Source organism: Pseudophryne corroboree, chromosome 9 (genome assembly GCF_028390025.1).
Source record: "Pseudophryne corroboree isolate aPseCor3 chromosome 9, aPseCor3.hap2, whole genome shotgun sequence".
Taxonomy (NCBI): Eukaryota; Metazoa; Chordata; class Amphibia; order Anura; family Myobatrachidae; genus Pseudophryne; species Pseudophryne corroboree.
The window spans coordinates 331,389,164-331,411,919 of NC_086452.1; the positions used below are offsets into that span (position 1 = coordinate 331,389,164).

At 47.8% G+C, this 22,756-nt stretch overlaps 1 protein-coding gene and 1 pseudogene across 1 annotated transcript in view; both read left to right on the top strand.

The window, feature by feature from the left end:
* BAIAP2L2 (BAR/IMD domain containing adaptor protein 2 like 2) overlaps window positions 1–22,756 on the top strand; it is a 216,787-nt gene that overhangs the window by 127,094 nt on the left and 66,937 nt on the right. Inside the window, exon 4 of the mRNA XM_063941534.1 lies at window positions 10,081–10,142. Within this exon, the coding sequence (XP_063797604.1) occupies window positions 10,081–10,142 (62 nt within the window). The remainder of the gene's footprint in view (window positions 1–10,080; window positions 10,143–22,756) is intronic.
* LOC134964852 (5S ribosomal RNA) lies at window positions 7,382–7,500 on the top strand (annotated as a pseudogene).

Below are 22,756 nucleotides of genomic sequence, written 5' to 3' on the forward strand. Positions count from 1 at the left end.
GATAAGCCATGCCAGAATGCAGCATACAGGGCCTCGTCGTTCCATGCCAGTTCGGATGCCAGGATCTGGAACTGTATCAGATATTGTCCTACAGTACGTGACCCCTGGCGTAAACGGAGAATCTCGGATGAAGCTGAGGTTACCCGGCCTGGCTCGTCGAAGATGCGCCTGAATGTTGACACGAATGCAGTGTAAGAAGATAGCAGGGTGTCGGACCTCTCCCATAACGGTGATGCCCAGTCAAGGGCGGAGCCACTGAGAAGAGAGATGATGTAGGCAATTTTTGTACGGTCACTGGGAAAATTGCCAGGTTGTAGCTCAAACTGAATCTCACACTGGTTGAGAAATCCCCTGCAGAATCTTGGAGATCCGTCAAATTTTGCTGGCGTTGGAAGATGAAGACGTGGAGCAGAAATGGGTAAGGTGGGTGGGGTTATAGCTGGAGTCACTGTGGTTGACGCACCAGATGCGCCTGATCCACGGAGAGTTGTCTGAATCCCATCCAGCCGAGTAGAGAGATCCTGGAGACAGCGGATGATGTGGCCCTGTGCAGCCTCCTGATGTTCTAGTCGGGCTGCCAGTTCTTGCATCGGCCTGGCCGCTTGATCCTGGTCTCCGGCTGGATTCATTAGGTCAGTGCTTACTGTCACAACTGAGGGCCTGAGCTGACGGGAGGCAGCCTCAGTTGTAGGGGCTGAGATGTACCGGAACCTGGGAGGTTGTATCAGACCCCTGGACATGTAAGTAACATGAATAATAACTGCCCGAAGGCGTGACCACGACAACTTGGATAAAAGTCAATGATGTTTATTATGACAACTCCGCAACACAGCAGCAGTAAAAGAAAACGTAAAAGTCAGCAAATAATAAATACAGTTCCTGGGTACTACAGGATGGCAGGAGCCACAGGGCACTGGTAGTGTGAGATAGTTCTTATGATCTTCTAGATGGAAAGTCCTTACCAGGCCCGACTGTAGCAATGGAGATAACCCAGGATTGTGCCAGCTGGTGTTCCAGGAAAAGCTGGGTTGCTGAAGGTAAAACAGCTGCTGTGGATACTGGCTGGAACCAGACTGTTGTTAGCACGGAGTGGATACTGGCTGGAACCAGTTAAATAATAAATGAACTTGGGAGCGATGAAATATGAACTGAAATGTAGAACTTGAGAGCGGAGAAATAATAATACCGGTGGAGAGTGGTAAAGTGTAGAAAGGACACCGGCCCTTTAAGGGAAGCTGTACTCTGCTGGAAGCTGAGCTGGAAGCAGGTAATGTTGTAGCTGGAAACAGATGAATCCACAATGGATTGGAGAGTCAGGCTACACCGCAGGTGGAATGCTGGTGCGGGTCTCTATGGTGGAAGTCTTGAGACAGGAGCTGGAACCTGGAAGACAATCACAGGAGAGAGACAAACAGGAACTAGGTTTGACAACCAAAGCACTGACGCCTTCCTTGCTCAGGCACAGTGTATTTATACCTGCAGCAAGGAAGGGATTGGCTAGGCAATTATGCAGATTAACAATACTGACAACAGATTGGAGAAAATGATCAGCTGACAGAATCCAAGATGGCTGCGCCCATGCAGACACTTGGAGGGAAGTTTGGTTTGTAATCCATGTGGTAATGAAAACAGTAATGGTGGCGCCGGCCACTGGAGACAGGAGACGCCAGGCTGACAAGTGCACATCCAACCACGCGGACACAGCGGAGGCCGCGGCTGACGTAATCGCCACTCTGACACTCTGCATGCAGAAGCTCAGGGACGGCGGCGGAGGCCGCGGGAGACGCCATGCCAGATGTAATAAGGCGTTACTGTGACAGCGTCTCAGAGAGACAGGAGAGGATGCAGGAATGTGAACATTAGGATAACAGATGGGATCCGGTCCTGGAGCGCTGAGCCAGCCTTAGGAGGCATCTGATGGGTAAGAAATGGCGTCCAGATACCCGGATCGTGACAATCCCATTTGTGTACCAGAAGTTGAAAGACATCTGGATGTAGAAACCACTCTCCGATGTGTACATTCTGTTGACTGAGAATTTTTAGTGGGAAAAGGGAATGGGAAAAGAGCCCTGAGAAAATGATCTGTGAAACGCGCATTGGCGATTCACACTGTATTCATATGTGTAATTAATTATGCATGTAAATAATCTCTATTTTGTTCATACTGCGTTAAACAGTGGAGCACACTTTCAGGGTAATGGGACACTGATAGGGCTCCATATATGTGTAAAATACATACATATAATCATCTATGACCATTCTACATAAATGAAGCGCTGTTCAAGTGAAATATACTATTGAGATCAAGTGCAGAGCAGACAATACATAGTGCATTGCACAGGATATATTACAGGATACATTTTGTGATGCTCTGTAACAACTTGATTATGGCAACAATGTTTCAATACAGTTTATTTTATTGTATGCATTTCCAAATGTAGATGGTTACACTGTGGACAAAGGTCTGTTAGGTCCAGTTAATAAAATCCAAAGAGCAGCTATTTCTAATTTCTGAGGAATATTTGAGTACTATTAACCTTCAAAGACCACTGCCAACTGCTCAGGTTATATATATAGCTATGCTCATAGAGTACTTCCTTAGCAACACCCATACATATTCACTGCATTGATAGTGCAGTGTTCCCCCTATATATTTAACATACAAGGACTATGAAAGCTACATTAATGCACTGGATATGAGATAACACTTACTCCCTGTTTAAGATATAAGCACATATTTAGAGTTTTATATTATCACACAGCTGGAATAATTAGAACAACCATATAATGCCATGAAGACAATTTTTGTTCAATTCAAACACATGTTAGCGCCGGGAGCTGTGCGTCCCAGCCGTTGCTTGGGAGCTGGGATGCCACACCTCACACTGACCCCTGCCCGGTGCCTAGCAACAGGTGGATGCTGTGCGCAAGGTCTCCTGGTCCCTGCCCGGCGCCTAGCAACAGGCAGGTGCTGGGCACTAGGGGCCACCACATTCCTTGGCAACGGGGATGCCAGAAGCAGAAGGCATTCCCCGTTGCTTAAATTCTATAGATACGTGCAGCAGGGCAGCTGCACAGTGTTTTAATAATGAGACTGCTGGATTCTGATTGGTGCTAGCACCATTTATATTCCCTTGCTGGCCTCTCCCAAATCGCTGGTGAGAGTTCCTGCTCTAGTGAGAATCTGTCAATTCCTGTGAGAACCTGTCAAGCCTGTGATTCCGAGACCCTGTCTGACTGACTTCCTGATTTTATCCGGCGAGCCTTGTGTTCAGGTTTTGGTGTGGAGTTTCTACACAGGCCCAATCTTGCCTGCATTTCTTTATTGTATCCACCATGTGCATTGTTACATATATTTACAGTCTACTTGCTTATAACATCTTTAGGCATTGTTGCTTTAATATTTATTAAGTTACTTATTACATCTTATGCATTGTTGCATGTGTATAGGGATTTATTTTGTTTATATTCCAACCTGTGAATTGTTGCACATACATGCATTTCTCATATATCCCTCAGTCTGTGTCAGGTGACGTCTCACCGTACTGCATTTACTCCTACCCAGCCTCCGATAGTCATCTTGTATATACATAAAACCTGGGGGGCATCTGAGTATGGGGAGGACCTAATTCACCCTGGAAAGGCGGCTGCTATAGGCAAAGTGTTTGGCTGTAGGAGACTAAAAGACTGCTGGGCAGTAGGTAATTGCGTGAGCATCATAAGGCACCACCTGTAAACCTACGGAACCGAGTGTCAACATAACAACACATTACATGCAGACGGTATAAATTTAAATACCACTATACAAATAGGCTGATACTCTCAACAGCAGCAATCTAATAGAGCATATACACTGCTGTAGCATATATAGAGCAGCGAGTTCGGACAGCAGTAGCACAGTCTGCAGTGTTAATACATGCCAATATAAGGCTTATATAGAACTGCATTCATATGATATTACTGGTAGCATTGACAGCAAAGTCTGAGAACGTTTGGCAGTGATTATTTCTGATATACTAGAATATACTTCAGTGGCATATCCATCTCAATAAATTATATGAATTTGAGAGGAACTGACACAATGGGGGTCATTCCAAGTTGATCGCTCGCTAGCTACTTTTAGCAGCCGTGCAAAAGCATAGTCGCCGCCCACGGGGGAGTGTGTTGTCGCTTTGCAAGTGTGCCAACGCGTGTGCAGCCGAGTGGGATGAATTTTTTTTTGCAGTTTCTGAGTAGCTCTGGACTTACTCAGCACTTGCAATCACTTCAGTCTATTTGGTCCCAGAATTGACGTCAGACACCCGCCATTCAAACACCTGGACACGCCTGTGTTTTTTCCAAACACTCCCTGAAAACGGTCAGTTGACACCCATAATCACCCTCTTCCTGTCAATCTCCTTGTGATCGGCTGTGCGAATGGAATCTTCATTAAATCCATCGCCCACTTCCTTGTCCTGAGGAAGTGCACTGACGTGGAGCAGCCTTTGAGACGGGATGAGTGAGGATTTGGCCCAGTTGATCAGCCATTCGTGATTTTGCAGGAATGATATTGTCAACTGTAAGTGATGTTACAACACCACCTGGGATTGTAGTAAGTTGTCTAGGTAAGGGAGTATTCGAATTCCCTTTCACCGGAGATGGGTCGCCATCACCACTATGATCTTAGTGAATACCCTGGGAGCTGTGGACAGGTTGAAGGGTAGGGACTGAAATTGGAAATGATGATGCAGAACAGCAAATTGGAGATAGTGATGATGACAGTGTGCTCTGGGTACATGTAGGTACGCATCCTGGATATCCAGGGAGACCATATAATCCCCAGGTTGCATAGCTAGGACAATAGAGCGAATGTTTTCCATGCGGAACTTGGGTTCCTTGAGGTATTTGTTCAGCAACTTTAAATTCAGGATGGGATGATAGGACCCATTTGGTTTCTGAGCCAAAAAGAGTTTAGAATAGAACCCTTGGCCCTGTTGAGACAAGGGGACCGGGATAATGACACCCGACTATAGTAAGGAGTGAACTACACCCTTCAGCGTCTGAGCTTTGCCAGTATCTGTCGGGGAATAGTAGGAAAGCATTGTCTGGAGGGGTGCTTTAGGAATGAGAGAGTGTACCCCTGTCAGACCACTTCTTGGACCCAGGCATCTGTTGTGGTCTGATGCCAGTTATGGGCAAACTGAAGAAGTCGGCCTCCCACCCTAGGGTCCCTCAGGGGGAGGCCCATCCCATCAGGCTGAGGGTTTATCCTCTGGCTTGGTAGTTAAACATCTAGTCAAAACATTTAGTTAAACATCCGCTTACTTGGTTTTGGATTTGGAGGCCTTGGATGAATGGACCGAAATTCTTAGGCAGCACTGAAGAAGCCAAAGGTAAGCAAGCAATTTTGTCCAGTTCCGATCCAAATAGGAAATCGCCCATGCATGGCAGAGCTTTCAGGGCCTTTTTGGCATCTGAATCCGCCTTCCACACACTATGTGGGCGTGCTGCAATGGAAACAGCAGAAGCTTTGGCTGATAACAAAACTGAATCCAAAGCCGCTTCACCAATGTAATAAGCTGCATCCCTATATTGGCATTTAGAGACAATTGTTCTGTGGTAAGCTCAGATGTGAAACTGTGTTCAAGCTTGTTAGTCCATGTGTCTATAGCTTTAGCTACCCAGGCTGCAGCCGTAATTGGTCTGGCTGTAACGTCCCTTGGACTGTCAGGCGTTAAATGCTCAAAAAAGACAAGAGAAAGAAAATAGAAAATCAAAGCTTGGGCTGCATTGCTGCAGCCCCTATTCAGTGGCATTTCTGCATGGTAACCCATTTCATGGATAGGAGGTAGCTGTAAAAAGAATATATAAAGGGCTTTTCTCTGCTCCCTGAATAGACCCCATTGGCTAAATGTAATAGCCTCCAAGTTCCAGAGGTGCGGGAATCAGTGCTGGCTAGATCTCCTAATGGCGGCCATCAGCTCGCCCATCAGACTACTCAAGTCAGGCGCCAGTGAACTGGTCACCGCATGAGACCGGAGTGAGGGTCAGGAGAGACACGTGCTGTGCTCTCCTCCCCTCGGCCACAGCGGCTGCAGCAGAGGAGCCCGGCAGCAGGCAGCGTCAGTGGTGCCCAGTGGCAGTGACAGAAGAAGAGGAGCCCGGCAGTGGTGACAACAGGAGAGGAGTTTGCGGCAGCCAGCAGAGCCCAGCAGCAGTGAGCAGAGCTACTGGGGGCATATGTGTATCTGGTACTGGAGAGCATCTGTGTATCTGGCACTGGAGGCATATGTATATCTGGCACTGGGGGCATATGTGTATCTGGCACTATACTGGGGTCATATGTGTATCTGGTGCTGGGGGGCATATGTGTATCTGGCACAGGGGGCATATGTGTATCTGGCACTATACTGGGGGCATATGTGTATCTGGCACTATACTGGGGTCATATGTCTATCTGACATGATACTAGGGGCATATATGTATCTGGCACTGGGGGCATATGTATATCTGGCATTGTGGGCATATGTGTATCTGGCACTATACTGGGGGCATATGGACAACTTAGAAAACATATAAGGGGTGACAGTTTGTAAAACATATTTCCACACAACATTGAGCAGGTCCTTATAAATACATCCAGGACATTCTGTTGTTTGTTCAGTTACTTTGTTTTCCTGTCCTTTATAAATGACAATATTGTGCTATAAGCGAGCGGGGGGGGGGATTTTTTCTTTGCACTGTGAGTGTTTCGCATCAGGGAGATTCCCTTTGCCACAAAGCACTTGATACGTCTCCCTTTTCTTTCTTCAAACTGTAAATGGTGCCATACCCTCTCTCATTCCTTGTCCTATACAGATGGGTCCACGGTTATCTTGGCTAGTTTGCTGCGCCTAGTCACAACATGGTTTATTAACATAAACCCTTCATCTATTGTTCTCAGCTGCAATACAATAAAGAGAACAAAACAGCAGGGGATTAAGTCATTACAGCAAGGTATTAAGTCCAACTGCCCAGTCTCAGTTAATCCTATTAAAGTTCAAGATAAACATGGACCCATCTGTACCTCTTTCTTGGCAAGACGAGAGAACAGCAGAAGGGTGTGGGCACTACCGATACAGCTCCTATTCAAATCCATTCAATATACAAGAAATTGTGACCAATCACCTCACCAACAGTGAGGTAGGTACCTATGCCTCATACCTCTATCTAAGAACAGAGATCAGTACTTACTAATTTGGTCTCCTTTGAACATATAGTCTTGAGTGACCAGATGATTTAAATCCTATACATACCCTAACAATTGGGTGACGGATAGGTGAATGATGATCACTCAAATGCTTCTCTTTTTGAGCCTACCTCCTAGGCAATAGTGCCATCCTGTCTGTGGTGACTGAGGTGAACCTACTACCATACCACACAGTACATGCCCAACCTTGTCCAGTCTTGGAAGCAATACAGTGTTGGGCCTGGCAAGTACCAAGCTGGGTGACCACCTGGGAATACTGGGTGTTGTAGGTTCCCTCTTGTACCACTTTAAAGGAAGGACCACCCTTCATGGTCTCTAACATATATTATGTGCATCTATGCCATTATTTATTATGATCTCTGTGTTCAGAGGGTTTTCTATATAAATATTGATTTCCCCATAGGGGTTTACATATGTGTCCACTTACATCTTTGCTATTTTGGTCAATTTCACACAACATGCAAAACACGACTAAGCTGGTTTTCACGAGCAGTGAGTGGATGAATTTAAAATTTTTGGTTTGCCATAATAAAAAATATTAAAAAAGAAAATTAAGAAAAATCACAAGGTATGGCTAAGTCTCCAAGTCTATGGCATGCAAAAGTGTTCCATACATGGCGGGATATAGCAAAGATGTATGTGGACACATCTGTATTTTGTGCCATATTATTAAGAAGAAATTAATAAAAGTTATGTTTTAATACTTTTCATGAATTCATGGTCTCTGAGTCTCCAACCTAGGTTACTTCTTTTTCTCTTCTCTTGCATATTGAATTATGTCCAATAACCCATGGGAACACCACTGACAATCAAAAATACAGCTACTCTGCTAATATACAATTGATAGTCAGTGATAAATGTTAGACATAGTCTGAAAAGTAGGTTTTCTCTGAGACCAACAGTACCAATCAGCACTATATCACCCACTATCCTGTGCGGCATCCCTAACCAATCCCACTTTTTCTGACTATACTGGGAGCACATGTGTACCTGGCACTGTGGGGGCATATGTGTATCTGGCACTATGGGTGCATATGTGTATCTGGCATTGTGGTCATATATGTATCTGGCACTATACTGGGGGCATATGTGTATCTGGCACTATACTTGGGGCATATGTGTGTCTGGCACTATACTGGGGGGCATATGTGTATCGGGCACTATACTTTGGTCATATCTGTATCTGGCACTATACTGAAGTTGGTAAAAAGAAGAGGATGAGTCTGCACTGGTGAGGCTATCAAGAATGTCTATTATAATGACATGTGAATCCAATATGCTGAACTGTTTTATCAAATCAAATACAGTATTATATTGGTGCTGCTCCTGGAATATTTTGTAGATCAAAGCTATACAATTTCCAAAGGGAGATTAGAAAAGACAAAACAGTTTCTTCCAGGAGCACATTATGTGTAAGGAGCACTACTGTGGGCATTGTGTGTAAAGCTGCTAATTGAGTGTGCATGTGTAGAGGGGTGTGTGTGATTATATATTTATAGTTTGATATCAATATAAAATTGTGAGGCCACGCCCACTTTCCGAGGAGTGCGTGCATTAAGAGGAAAGTGTGGGGGAAGCACTTTAAATTTTCTCGCTCAGGGTGCTAGTAGGACTGGAGCCCGCTCCTGCAGGATTTGTGTGCGAGTATGACCATTTTTTTTAAAAGCTGCAATTATTTACAAGGCAAAATCAAGCTGCAAGTTAGTGGTGGATCCAGAAAGCAATCATCCCATCTGGAGGCACCGCTGACATGTGACAACCCGCTTCTAGCCAATTACCTACACAGAACAACTCAGTCAAAGTCCCAGCTCGACCAATTTTATAAGACCTTCCCTGGGCCCAATGCATAATAGCACTGGGCTTGTAGAAAATGGAAGTTGTTTTATTTATTACCTTTCTAACAAGATTGCACAAACATTTCAGTAATCTCGCATGTCTCGACCTTTTCTTTTATTCTTAAAATGAATGTCAGTTTGCCATGCTGTTTTGGCAAACTGCCGCTTAAAACTTGCCATAGTTTCTCTACCTTCCATGTATTACATTTCTTCTATTGTGGTGTAGGTATGGGGATTCAAAAGTTGATTTCATATGCGGATTTGCCTTAAAGGTCCCTACACATTACCCGACCCATCGCCGAGTTACCCGACGGCGTATACGGCCGACGGCTGACCCGGCGGTGCGTGGGGGGGTTAGTGATGGGGGAGTGAAGGTTCTTCACTCCCTCCGTCACTCGGCTCCATAGCAGTGCATGCTAATATGGACGAGATTGTCCATATTGGTCTGCATGCATAAGCGACAGGCACCAATGATGAACGAGCACGGGGCCACGCATCGTGCATCATTGGTGCCTACACACTGAACGATATGAACGCGTTCTCGTTCATTAATGAACGAGAACGTTCATATCGTTCAGTTATATCTCCCAGTGTGTAGGGCCTATTATGGGCCCTACACACTTGTCGTCCCACTGCCGATCTGCCCGATGGTCGATACGGCCGGCGGGCAACCCGGCGGTGGGGGGAGGTGACAGGGGAAGTGAAGTTTCTTCACTCCCCCCATCACCCAGCTCCATAGCACTGCACGCTAATATGGACGAGATTGTCCATATTGGCCTGCATGCATAAGCGACGGGGCACGGCACCAACGATGAACGAGCGCGGGGCCATGCATCGTTCATCGTTGGTGCCTACACACTGAACGATATGAACGTTCATATCGTTCAGTGTTATCTGCCAGTGTGTAGGGCCCATTAGTTAGCTTTCACACTGCACATAAAACCTTCATAACGCTTTGTAAATCACCCTCTAAATAACTTATTTACAATTTTAATTATCTCCCTATTAAAATTTCAGGTGAGGTTCTCATCCAGATGGCTGATAGTTGCCGAACAGCAAGTGCTGGAATAAATGTAGTGGTAAGAAATCTTAAAAAAAGAGTTTTCACAGATTTAATAAAAATTGTGTTAGTAAACTAATGCTGCCTATCTATGAGTTTATTTATAAATCTAGGAATCTATCATTTATTATGTATTGCAAGCTCAGATTTGTGGTGTAGCATTGGGCACTGCCACTTTATCTATAGGTTTTAGCTGGTTCTGATACTGAAGATAGACATAAAAAAAAATAGACAGTCATTAGGTCGGCAGTCAAAAGGTTGACAGGGTTAAAAAGTCGGCCTTACTACACAGCCCATACACAGGTCTTGCCCCTGCTTACGTACCCCATTGCTTGGTCTCCGGTACTGGGACACATTAGGCGTTGGTGGTTTCGTGCTGTGGAATCGGGGAGCCGGTTTCCCAGCTCCTGTGGGTTGCGGCCGACCCACCACTCTCAAGCTGGGGCCTTGCTTACTCCCCGCGGCCGGAAGTCCCGCTGCCGTGGTTGCCGCAGGGTTCTGCCTTCTATCCCGCTACATTAGCCCATCACCCGGCTCCCGCTGACCCTGCACGACTGCGGAGAGAGGCGACGGGACTCTGCACTGTGGGCTAAACCGCGACGGACGCTCCGTGTGCACGGCAGCCATCTTTGTGGGGGAAGACGCAGACTGGAGACATCGCGGCACACGGCAGGGGAACACTGTCCCCCGGGCTTATCCCTGCTCTCGCACCCTGGTCTGAAGCCTGCTGCAGCAACTCAGAGGTGAGTTCTGGAAGAGACGTGCGGCCTGCACGCTCCCGCCACCCCGCTCTTCTCTGTTCTCCCCACTCCCTCCGTTTTACCCTGTGAGCCCCCTGGAGCCTTCCACACCGCTCCCTCCAAGCTGCACTGGTCGCTCTGGTGACCCTCCCGCTACCTGGTGATCTGGGCCTCGGGCTGTCGGTGTATATGCCGTGGACCCCTCGGGCGCGCTCTGTATAGTTGCTGAGGGCCTGAACAACCGCATTGGCCCTGGTCTTTTGGTCCCAGGAGCCCTCTACTACCCCCATCGCCCTATCTGCCCTGGTGCTCCCTGGAAGCCCTTCTGCTGCTACAGCCTGGGCTCCCACAACCAACAACTCCTTCCTGCTGCCCCACTGCTCTCTGACCTTGGGGGTGTCCCGGTCACTGGCCGGTCCGTGACCGGACCTCACCCTGTGGAGCTACTCCATCTGTTGGCCCTGGACAGGGGTGTAGATTCAAGGAGCACCTTGGCGCCCCTCGCAGCCGCTGTCCCCTTGCTATCTGGCTCCCTCTCCTGGTGGGTAGGCCCCCCTATACCGGGCTGCGTGGCCTCCACCAGTGCTTATGCTCAGCCCTGCCTATCTCCTCAACCCACGTGGCTCCTTTACTGACCCGAGGTTCCCTGGCCCTTTCTCACCCACGGCTCTCTCCTGGCCCCCTCATGACTAATCCTTAATCTTGCTACCCTACCCCCCCTGGTCCTGAGCTAAACTTCTGGAGCACCCTTTCTCCCTCCTATCTTGTCAACGGCCCCATCTCCATCCGCTCAAGATGCCTAGAGGTGGTAAAAAAATCACAGGGGTCTGACCTCACACCTTTTCTTACTAAACCCCCCCCCCCCCGGCCAAGAGTAGATCCGACACATCTGAACCCTCTCACGCTCTCTCTGACTCCGACCCTGAAGACGATGATCTCACACCCCTCACCCACCGGGACTTTCTCTCCCTCCTTAAGGAGGTCAGAGATGTGAAGACCTCTATTCAAGCTCTCCTTTCCCTGAATTCCGATATTGCGGAAATTGGCTCCAGAACTGATCAACTTGAAAGGCGGGTGGAGGAGGTGGTGACGTTCCAACAGTCAGTTGAGACCGACTTCCAACAGATCCGTCAAGATGTTGCCCAACTGCAGGAGGAGTCTGAAGATCAGGACAATAGGGCAAGGAGAAATAACCTGAGGATTCGGGGTATTCCTGAGGAGATTGAAATGGCCCACCTTGATCTTTACCTCAAACACCTCTTTACCCAGCTGTCCCCTACCACTCCTGAGGATCATCTCCTTTTGGACCGCGCTCACCGAGCCCTCCTACCTCGCACCTAAGATTCTTCCCAACCTCGGGACGTTTTTCTCAGGATGCATTATTTCACAGCAAAGGAGGCCATTATGAGAGAAGTCCGGCGTCTGGGATCTATTTCCTTCCAGAATGTCCCCCTACAGATTTTCCAAGACCTATTCCCGCTCACCCTGGCCAAATGTAGAGACTTTAAGCCCATCACTTCCCTGCTCTCCCAACATAACATTAAGTACCGCTGGGGCTTCCCCTTCCGCATCCTGGTATGGCATCAAGGAAAACTACTCCCGGCCAGAAAGCCATCTGAGGCCCAATCGCTGTTATCCAGGCTAGGCATCCACACCGATGACCAAGACCCTTCTGCTACACGCCTACCTCCAAGGACACAGCGGAAGCCATCTCCGTCTACCCGTTTGGAGTGGTTTACGGTTCCAGCTTCCGCGGCCTCCCCAGCTCCGCCTCCAGTACCTTGAGTTAACTTCTTATTTTCTGATTTGTTACCTTGTATCCTCATTTATGTCGACCTACACCAGTCGTACTCCCTAGCTGGGGAGTAGTTTAACTTTAGATCTCCCATGTTCTGGTTTCCCGAACCCTTAGCTGATTTTCAACTATGTTACTAACTTTTATTGCACTGTGATATTCTGTTACTTCTATGTTTTCTTTTACTTTTCTTATCTTTTTCTCAAGTAATAGTGCTCCATCTGCACTTCGATCTTGTCTTTTTTCTAGCTTTTTCCCTCAGGTTCTTCGGGGGGGGCTGTCTCACTACGCACTCTGTGAAGCACCGCCTGGACGCCTTGCTGCGCCCCCTTGGGGCTCTTAGCCCCTTAGCTGACCTAGGTGCCTTTCTGACACCTAGTACCCCTTCCCCTTGTCAGAATCACCGGTCCTGGCCTCCACTGCCAGATGACCACCTACACCTCCCTTCCTTCCGATTTCCCTCCCTTCCTCCCTTCTTCTTGACCACACTGTCTTATGCTTTCCATCTCCCTTTTCTTCTTTTCCACTTCCTTACGCTACTTCTACAGTTCTATAATTTTTCTTTCCTGCCTGTTTCTCCGCTGTTTGCCCATGGGTCTCCGGGTCCTTTCTTTTAATGTGAAGGGGCTAAATAGCCCCCAGAAGCGAGGAAAGCTCTTTGCGTCTCTTAGGCTCCATAAGGGCGATTTGGTCTTTCTCCAGGAGACTCATTTCCTACATAAGTCCCATCCTACACTCCACTGTAAACCATACCCTGACTCTTTCTATGTGTGTGACCATACGGCCAAAAAACGGGGAGTCGCGATCCTGATTGCCCGCCACCTCACTTTTGAGCTTATCGATTCCCAAGTCGACAAGGAGGGCCGATTCCTTATTTTGGTGGGGAAACTTAACAACAAAATATGCACCCTAGCCAACATATACGCCCCTAACCAACATCAGGAGTTGTTTTTTGCCAAATTGGATACCCTCCTTACTCAAGTCTGCCAGGGAGAACTCATACTCGCAGGGGATTTTAACTCCGTTTTAAACCCTGCCTTGGACCACTCTCCATCTCTGCCCTCTGCCTCCTCGTCAGACTCTCTCCGCTCTAGGGCCCTCCTCCGTCTCATGAAGTCCCAGCTCCTCTACGACTCTTGGAGTATAAAAGACCCCTCTGCGCGTGACTACACTTTTTATTCTTCACCCCATAATTCCTACTCTCGCATTGATATGATCCTGCTCAGACACGAATTTGCCTTGAATCTCCATTCCGCCCATATTTATCCACTCATCTGGTCTGACCATGCCCCTATATCTTGTGACCTCTCCAGCCTACTCTCTCGCCCTCGTCCCATGACATGGCATCTTAATGACTCCCTGCTCCACAACCCGGAGATTCGGTCTCATCTTCAAGACAAGCTTTCTAACTACTTTGCCTTGAATGACTCCCCAGACATTTCTAGATCCACTCTTTGGTTAGCACATAAGGCGGTTCTCCGGGGACACATCATTAGCCTGGCCTCTAAGGCCAAAATACAGTCTCTTACTCAGTTTAATAAACTTTCTATTAAACTCCATACCCTTGAAGCTCAGCATAATGTTATGATTCCTGTACTCCAGACCGGAGGAGATCTTATGGCAGGGATCTGAGTACAGGAAAACAAGCTGGTTGTGGGAGCTGGATAGCCTAGTAACCCCTGGCGCCCTAACTCCGTTGTCTCGCCCGTGTAATCAGAAATCCCCTGCGAGACTATGGTTGCTTGAGCCCATGGCAGCCGCGTTCGAAGGGCGGATTATGTCTGCCCAACCCCGATGCCCCCGCAGGTCTTAAAGGGAGACAAGGGGAAGTCCGAGACAGGGTGATAACAAGGGGCCCTCTGACTAAGCAACCAGGCCAGGGGTTACAAGCTAACTAACTAAATCAAAAGGTATGTGCGGACTAGCCGCCAGGAAAAAGGACAACCAAAGATCCACTGATCCGACACTCCTATCCGGCACCGCCGGACACCAGAGTGGATCTGTGGAAGCGGAATCCTCCGCAAAGCTCCAGAACACAATTAAACAAAATAATAAACAGAAGCGGACAAGCCGCAACACACGGCTGCGCCGCGACTCACGACACCACCAGATGTTAAAGGTGCTCGGTCAGACTCCAGGAACAGATGGTAACTTCCGAGTACAGGATCTCTGAGGACAGGAACAACCAAAAGGACCGGGACTGGGAACTCTCTGCAGCAGACACAAGCAAACAGGAAGCTATCACCGGCGTCTGTAAGAAGTCCTGAGGGTGCCTTTATTCAGGCACCCTCCAATCAAGATCCAGACAGGACAATCAAATAGAAATGCCGTGCAGCTTGCATGCTGCACGGCCAGCACATAATCAGGGTAATGAGAATAGACCCAGCAACGGGGAACGCGGCTGAACGTGGCGTCCCCGTTGCTAAGGTCAGAGCGGCTCCGTGCGCCCGGCGTCTTAGCGTTGCCAGGGAGCCGGCGGCTGAACGCGCACGGCGTCCCTGGTTGCTAGGCGCCGGGCCGCACGGCCGAGCGGACCCCGGCGCCTAACAGTACCCCCCCCTTGAGGAGGGGTCAAGGAACCCCTAAAGCCAGGTTTCCGAGGAAATTCACGAAAAAATGCTTTTTTGAGCTTTGGGGCATGAAGGTCTTCATCCAGGACCCACGACCTTTCCTCTGGCCCATAACCTCTCCAATGCACCAAAAAATAAAGCCGACCCCGGGACAACTTGGAATCGAGAACCTTCTCAACCAAGAACTCATGCTGACCCTGTACATTAACTGGTGATCTCCCCTGAGATTTTTTACGAGGAAATATGCTGGACGAAACATATGGTTTAAGCAATGAGCAATGGAAGGTATTTCCGATCCGTAAAGTTTTTGGTAAACGTAACCGGAAAGCAACTGGATTGACTTTTTTGATAATGAGAAATGGTCCAATAAATCTAGGACCCAATCTGGCTGAGGTTTGTCGAAGTTTGATGTTGCGAGTCGACAACCACACCCTGTCTCCTACTTTAAAAGTGCACGGCCGCCGGAGCCTGTCAGAAAATTTTTTTTCCCGGAAAGCTGCTTTTCTGAGAGCCAGGTGCACTTTTTTCCAAATAAGTTTAAGATGAGAGGTCAGGGCCAGAGAGGAGACAGAGGAATGTTGAAAAAATGAATTAGCTCTGGGGTGGAAACCAAAAACTGCAAAAAATGGAGACACATTGGTGGAGGAATGACAGGCATTATTATAAGCAAACTCCGCCAATGGAAGAAACTCAGACCAGTCATTTTGGAGTTTGGCCGAGTACAAACGCAAATATTGTTTTAGAGATTGGTTAACTCGCTCAGTCTGTCCATTGGATTGTGGATGATAGCCGGAGGTTAAAGATAATTTCATTTTTAACGAAGCACAAAAAGACCTCCAAAATTGCGCAATGAATTGTGGACCCCTGTCAGAAACAATATCAGTGGGTAACCCATGGAGTCTGAAAACATGACGGAGGAACAAGACTGCCAATCCCTGGGCAGATGGCAATCGGGGAAGAGCAATAAAATGGGCCATCTTGCTAAAACGGTCCACTACCACCCATATGACTCGGCATCCGGCTGACAGAGGGAGATCCACCACAAAATCCATGGAGATATGCGACCATGGCCTAAGAGGAACTTTCAAGGGCATAAGTTGACCAATAGGCAAAGAACGGGGAACTTTATGCTGTGCACAGACCTGACACGAAAAAACAAACTCTTTAATGTCTTTGGAAAGACCAGGCCACCATACTGAGCGGGATACTAATTCCAAAGTCTTAGCGATTCCCGGATGCCCTGCAACTTTGCTATCATGAAATTCCGCCAAAACAGTTGCTCTCAAAAACTCAGGAACAAAAAGACGACTAGCAGGAGTATTTCCCGGAGCTTGATGTTGAAGCAGTTTTAATTGGGAAAATACATCCTGTGTGAGACCTGCCTGAATGACTGAAGGCGGAAGCATGGGAGTAACAGGACTGTTGTCTTGAACCGGAAGGAAACTGCGTGACAGGGCATCTGCCTTGGTATTCTTGGAACCTGGTCTGAAGGTGATAATGAATTTGAAACGAGTAAAAAATAAAGCCCAACGAGCCTGTCGGGCATTCAGTCGTTTAGCCGATTCAATGTATTGAAGATTTTTGTGATCAGTCAAAACTGAAATTGTGTGGGTAGCTCCTTCAAGCCAATGTCTCCACTCCTCGAAAGCCCATTTAATAGCCAGCAATTCCCGGTTACCAACATCGTAGTTGGATTCTGCAGATGAGAATTTCCTGGACATAAAGGCACAAGGATGTAACTCAAGGGAATCTGGATCCTTCTGAGAAAGGATAGCCCCTACTCCAACCTCCGAGGCATCCACCTCAACAATGAAAGGTAATTCTGGGTTGGGATGTCTAAGGACAGGGGCTGAGACAAAGGCTTGTTTCAAGGCCTGAAAAGATAACTCCGCTTCACATGACCAATTGGTAGGATCTGCTCCCTTCTTAGTAAGTGCCACAATGGGAGCAACTAGGTCAGAGAAAGAGTGAATAAATCTTCTATAGTAGTTTGCAAACCCTAAAAAGCGCTGAATTGCTTTTAAATTGGTGGGTTGCGCCCAACTAAGGATGGCTTGGAGCTTTTTTGGTTCCATTCGGAATCCCCGAGGGGAAATAATGTACCCTAAAAAGGATACTTCCGTGACATGAAATTCACACTTCTCCAGCTTGGCATATAAGTGATTTTCACGTAATCTCTTTAGCATCTGACGCACCTGGGTAACATGTTGTTCCACGGAGTCAGAATATATCAAAATATCGTCTAAATAGACCACGACGAATCTTCCCAGAAACTCACGGAGCACATCATTAATGAGATCCTGGAAAACTGCCGGAGCGTTAGATAGGCCGAATGGCATGACCAGATACTCATAGTGGCCCGACTGAGTACTAAATGCCGTTTTCCACTCATCCCCTGACCTGATTCTGATGAGGTTATATGCTCCTCTAAGATCAATCTTAGAAAAAATAACAGCCGAACGTAGCTGATCAAAGAGGACAGAGATCAGCGGCAGAGGGTAAGTATTCTTTACTGAGATCTTATTCAAAGCTCTAAAGTCAATGCAGGGTCTGAGTGAACCATCCTTCTTCTCTACGAAGAAGAAACCTGCACTTAAAGGGGATTTAGATGGCCTGATAAACCCTTTCCCAAGGCTTTCTTTCACATACTCATTCATGGCCACCGTTTCAGGACCAGACAATGCATATAACCTTCCTTTAGGCAACGTGGCACCAGGAATTAACTCAATGGCACAATCATAAGGCCTATGGGGAGGCAAAATATCCGCATTGCCCTTGGAAAACACATCAACAAAATCCTGGTATTCCCCAGGAATATGTGCGGAACTGGCGGCAGCTACTCGGATAGGAAGCGTAATACATTCTTTATCACAGATGGTACCCCATTGTAGGATCTCCCCAGACTGCCAATTAATGATGGGATTATGAAAGGCCAGCCAAGGATGACCCAGAACCACAGGAACTGCTGGACAATGGGTAAGGAAAAACTCAATTTTTTCAGAATGCAGAGCTCCCACCGAGAGCAAAACAGGAGGTGTACATAGAGAAATAACCCCATTGGATAAAGGACTCCCATCTAAACCATGCATGGTGATACACCTACCCAAGGTTAGCTGAGGAATACCTAAGGCCTTGGCCCATGTTAAATCCATAAAGTTTCCTGCAGCTCCACTGTCCACAAAAGCAGAGACCGAGGAACAGAGGCTGCCATAGGAAACTTTAGCAGGAACCAACAGTGAATTATTTGAGGAGATGAGCTGCAGACCAAAGTGAACCCCCTCACAACTCACTTGGTCAGGAAGTTTCCCAACTTGTTTGGACAACTACGGGCAAAATGTCCCTTACCTCCGCAGTATAAACACAGACCATAATTTTGCCTCCTGGTTCTTTCTTCCGGAGACAATTTGGAGAGACCAATCTGCATAGGCTCCTCTATGTCTACAGGAATGGAAGGAACCCAGGGAGAGGACCCGACAGATGCCCCTTTTTCAGCCCTCCGCTCTCTGAGCCGACGATCTATTTTAATAGATAGCTCCATGAGGTTATCGAGGGTCTCAGGAGCGGGATACTGGAGGAGACTGTCTTTTATAGATTCAGATAAGCCGAGGCGAAACTGACTGCGCAGGGCTGGGTCATTCCAGCCACAGTCGTTCGACCAACGGCGAAACTCCGTACAATAATTCTCTGCGGGATTCCTACCCTGTCTAAGAGCATGCAACTGACTTTCTGCGGACGCCTCTCTATCAGGGTCGTCATACAATAGCCCTAAAGATTTTAAAAAGGCGTCTACAGACGATAAGGCCGGATCGTCTGTCTTTAAACCAAAAGCCCAGGTCTGAGGATCCCCCTGAAGTAGAGAAATAATAATCCCAACCCGCTGAGCCTCTGTACCTGAGGTAACTGGTCTTAAACGAAAATACAGTTTGCAAGATTCTTTAAAATTAAAAAACTGTTTTCTATCCCCAGAAAAACGGTCAGGCAGATGCATTTTTGGTTCAGGGATGACCCTCGGGGAAGTCCGTAACAGATCTTCCTGTGACCTCACCCGGAGGGACAGATCCTGAACCATCTGAGTAAGTTCCTGAATCTGACTAACAAGAAGCTGGCCAGGGTTTGGCCCAACACCGGTGGGATTCATAAGGCCGACAAAAAATCTCCCAACTAAAAAGTGAAAAAATTTACTGTAAGTTTAATCTTTTCTTTTGTTGGCCGGTGATAATGTTATGATTCCTGTACTCCAGACCGGAGGAGATCTTATGGCAGGGATCTGAGTACAGGAAAACAAGCTGGTTGTGGGAGCTGGATAGCCTAGTAACCCCTGGCGCCCTAACTCCGTTGTCTCGCCCGTGTAATCAGAAATCCCCTGCGAGACTATGGTTGCTTGAGCCCATGGCAGCCGCATTCGAAGGGCGGATTATGTCTGCCCAACCCCGATGCCCCCGCAGGTCTTAAAGGGAGACAAGGGGAAGTCCGAGACAGGGTGATAACAAGGGGCCCTCTGACTAAGCAACCAGGCCAGGGGTTACAAGCTAACTAACTAAATCAAAAGGTATGTGCGGACTAGCCGCCAGGAAAAAGGACAACCAAAGATCCACTGATCCGACACTCCTATCCGGCACCGCCGGACACCAGAGTGGATCTGTGGAAGCGGAATCCTCCGCAAAGCTCCAGAACACAATTAAACAAAATAATAAACAGAAGCGGACAAGCCGCAACACACGGCTGCGCCGCGACTCACGACACCACCAGATGTTAAAGGTGCTCGGTCAGACTCCAGGAACAGATGGTAACTTCCGAGTACAGGATCTCTGAGGACAGGAACAACCAAAAGGACCGGGACTGGGAACTCTCTGCAGCAGACACAAGCAAACAGGAAGCTATCACCGGCGTCTGTAAGAAGTCCTGAGGGTGCCTTTATTCAGGCACCCTCCAATCAAGATCCAGACAGGACAATCAAATAGAAATGCCGTGCAGCTTGCATGCTGCACGGCCAGCACATAATCAGGGTAATGAGAATAGACCCAGCAACGGGGAACGCGGCTGAACGTGGCGTCCCCGTTGCTAAGGTCAGAGCGGCTCCGTGCGCCCGGCGTCTTAGCGTTGCCAGGGAGCCGGCGGCTGAACGCGCACGGCGTCCCTGGTTGCTAGGCGCCGGGCCGCACGGCCGAGCGGACCCCGGCGCCTAACACATAAGGCATCTTCTGACCAGGCTATTTTGTCTGAACTCCGTAAAGTTAAAGCGGAACTTGATCTCCTTCTCTCCAGCCGAGTGGCCAAACGTCTTAAATGGCTTCGCCAGTCTTTCTATGAGAAGGGGGATAAAGCAGACAAAATCCTGGCTGCACGACTCCGATCCGCTAGGGCCAAAAAAAATATTATCTCTATTAGGGACCCCTGCAATCATTTAGTCCATGAACCTGTTGCCATTAGGGCCGCCTTCCAATCCTACTACGATGGATTGTACAATCTACCATCCCCTCCGACTGCTCCGTCTTCCCCGTCCCACTCTGACCTGATCTCACTTTCTCTCTGCTTCTAGTTTGCCTAAACTTCCTCAGGATGCCAAGGATCATCTTAATAGTGAGATTTCGGTGGAAGAAATTGGCCAGACTGTTCTCGCGCAAAAAAATTGGCAAATCTCCTGGCCCGGATGGGTTTACGGCTTTGTACTATAAAAAAAATTTCTGACCTTCACTCCCCCCACCTACAGTCCCTGTTTAATAAGATTATCCATGGCAACTCTTTTCCTCCCGAGATGTTAGAGGCAAGAATTGTGGTGATCCCTAAGGAGGGCAAGGATGCCCTTAACTGTGCTACCTATCGACCTATCTCCCTCCTGAACTTGGACTTAAAAATATTTGCTAAAATCTTGGCCAACCGCCTGAACCCATATCTCCCTTCTCTCGTTCACTATTACCAAGTGGGGTTTATTCCGGGCCGTCAGGCGAGGGACAACACCAGGCGTGCTATCGATCTTATCCATATCTCGAACTCCAGGGGGTCCCCTACGATCATGCTCTCCTTGGATGCAGAAAAAACTTTCAGTCGGATCTCCTGGAGGTTCCTGAGAGCCGCTCTGGAGGCCTATGGCCTGTCTGGTGTCTTTCTCACTGGTGGCCTGGCACTATACTCCGCCCCTTCCGATACGGTCTTAATCAATGGCGTCCCATCTGACCCGGTCCACATCTCTAATGGTACACGTCAGGGATCACCTCTACCCCCATTAATATTTGCCCTTATTATTGAGCCACTTGCCTCACAAATTAGGTCTCATCAGGGTATACATGGAATACGCGTGGCCCATACCAATCCTAAAATCTCTCTCTTTGCGGATGACATCCTACTTTCCTTGACTCAGATGCTTATTTCGCTCCCAAATTTATTTTCTGTCCTCCAATCTTACAGTCTTATTTCGGGCTACAAAATCAATTACTCTAGATCAGAGGCTATGCTGCTCCATGTACCCCCACGGGAAGCAGAATCCCTTCGCGCCACCTTCAACTTTGGATGGCAGCCTACAAAGATCAAATATTTGGGGATTTATTTGACCTCTCGCTACGACTCCCTCTTTCATGAAAATTTTCCAGCTCTCCTCACCAAAACTCAAACTGATTTAACGTCCTGGAATAGTCTGTTCATTTAGTGGCTGGGTAGGATTATAGCGGTTAAAATGAATATAGTCCCCAAATGGCTCTATCTTTTTCAGACGCTTCCTGTGGCTGTCCCTGTTTCCTTTCTTCATAACGTCCAGAAAGCCCTTGTTCGTTTTATTTGGAATCACAGGCCCACCCCATATTACTGCCAACACTCTGAAAAGACCGACCTCCGCCGGAAGTAGGCGTCTCCCCGATATCAAACTCTATTATCTGGCCTCCCATTTTTCTCATACTGTCACCTCTTACGCTCCCTCTGGTTCTGTCTCCTGGTTGGATATTGAATCAGCTTATGTTCACCTTCCAGACCTGACCCCCTTGTGGGGTTTATCCTCCACTTCCCGGCCCCCAATGTCCAAACAACTCCCCACTATTAAATTTAATCTTAAAATTTGGGACTCCCACGCTCTGAAGATGAATCTTACCTTCACTCCCTCACCCTTGACCCCTATTTGGCAAAATCCTCTGTTTCCTCCTGGATTCTCGATTACGAGGTTCCGTGTATGGACACTCCTGGGCTTTAAATTCCCAGTTGATTTTGCCGATAGGGGCTAACGGTTATCCCTATCTGATCTCCAACAGAAGACCCCTTCACATACACTTAATCCCTTCCAATTTCTACAAATTCGTCACTTTTTATGTTCCTTGTCCTCTTCTGCCTTACGCCGTGACCTCACCCCCTTTGAAAATATATGTATAAACTCCCACCTCTCCAAAGGCTTAATATCCCAACTTTATTCCCTCCTACTAGATTCTACCCTTCCCTCTTCCAGGTCCCACGAACTCGCTTGGGAGCGTGATCTTGGACCCCCCCCCGGAGGACGAGGATTGGGACGACATGAGACTGGGGATAGCTAGGAGCTCTATTGCAACTG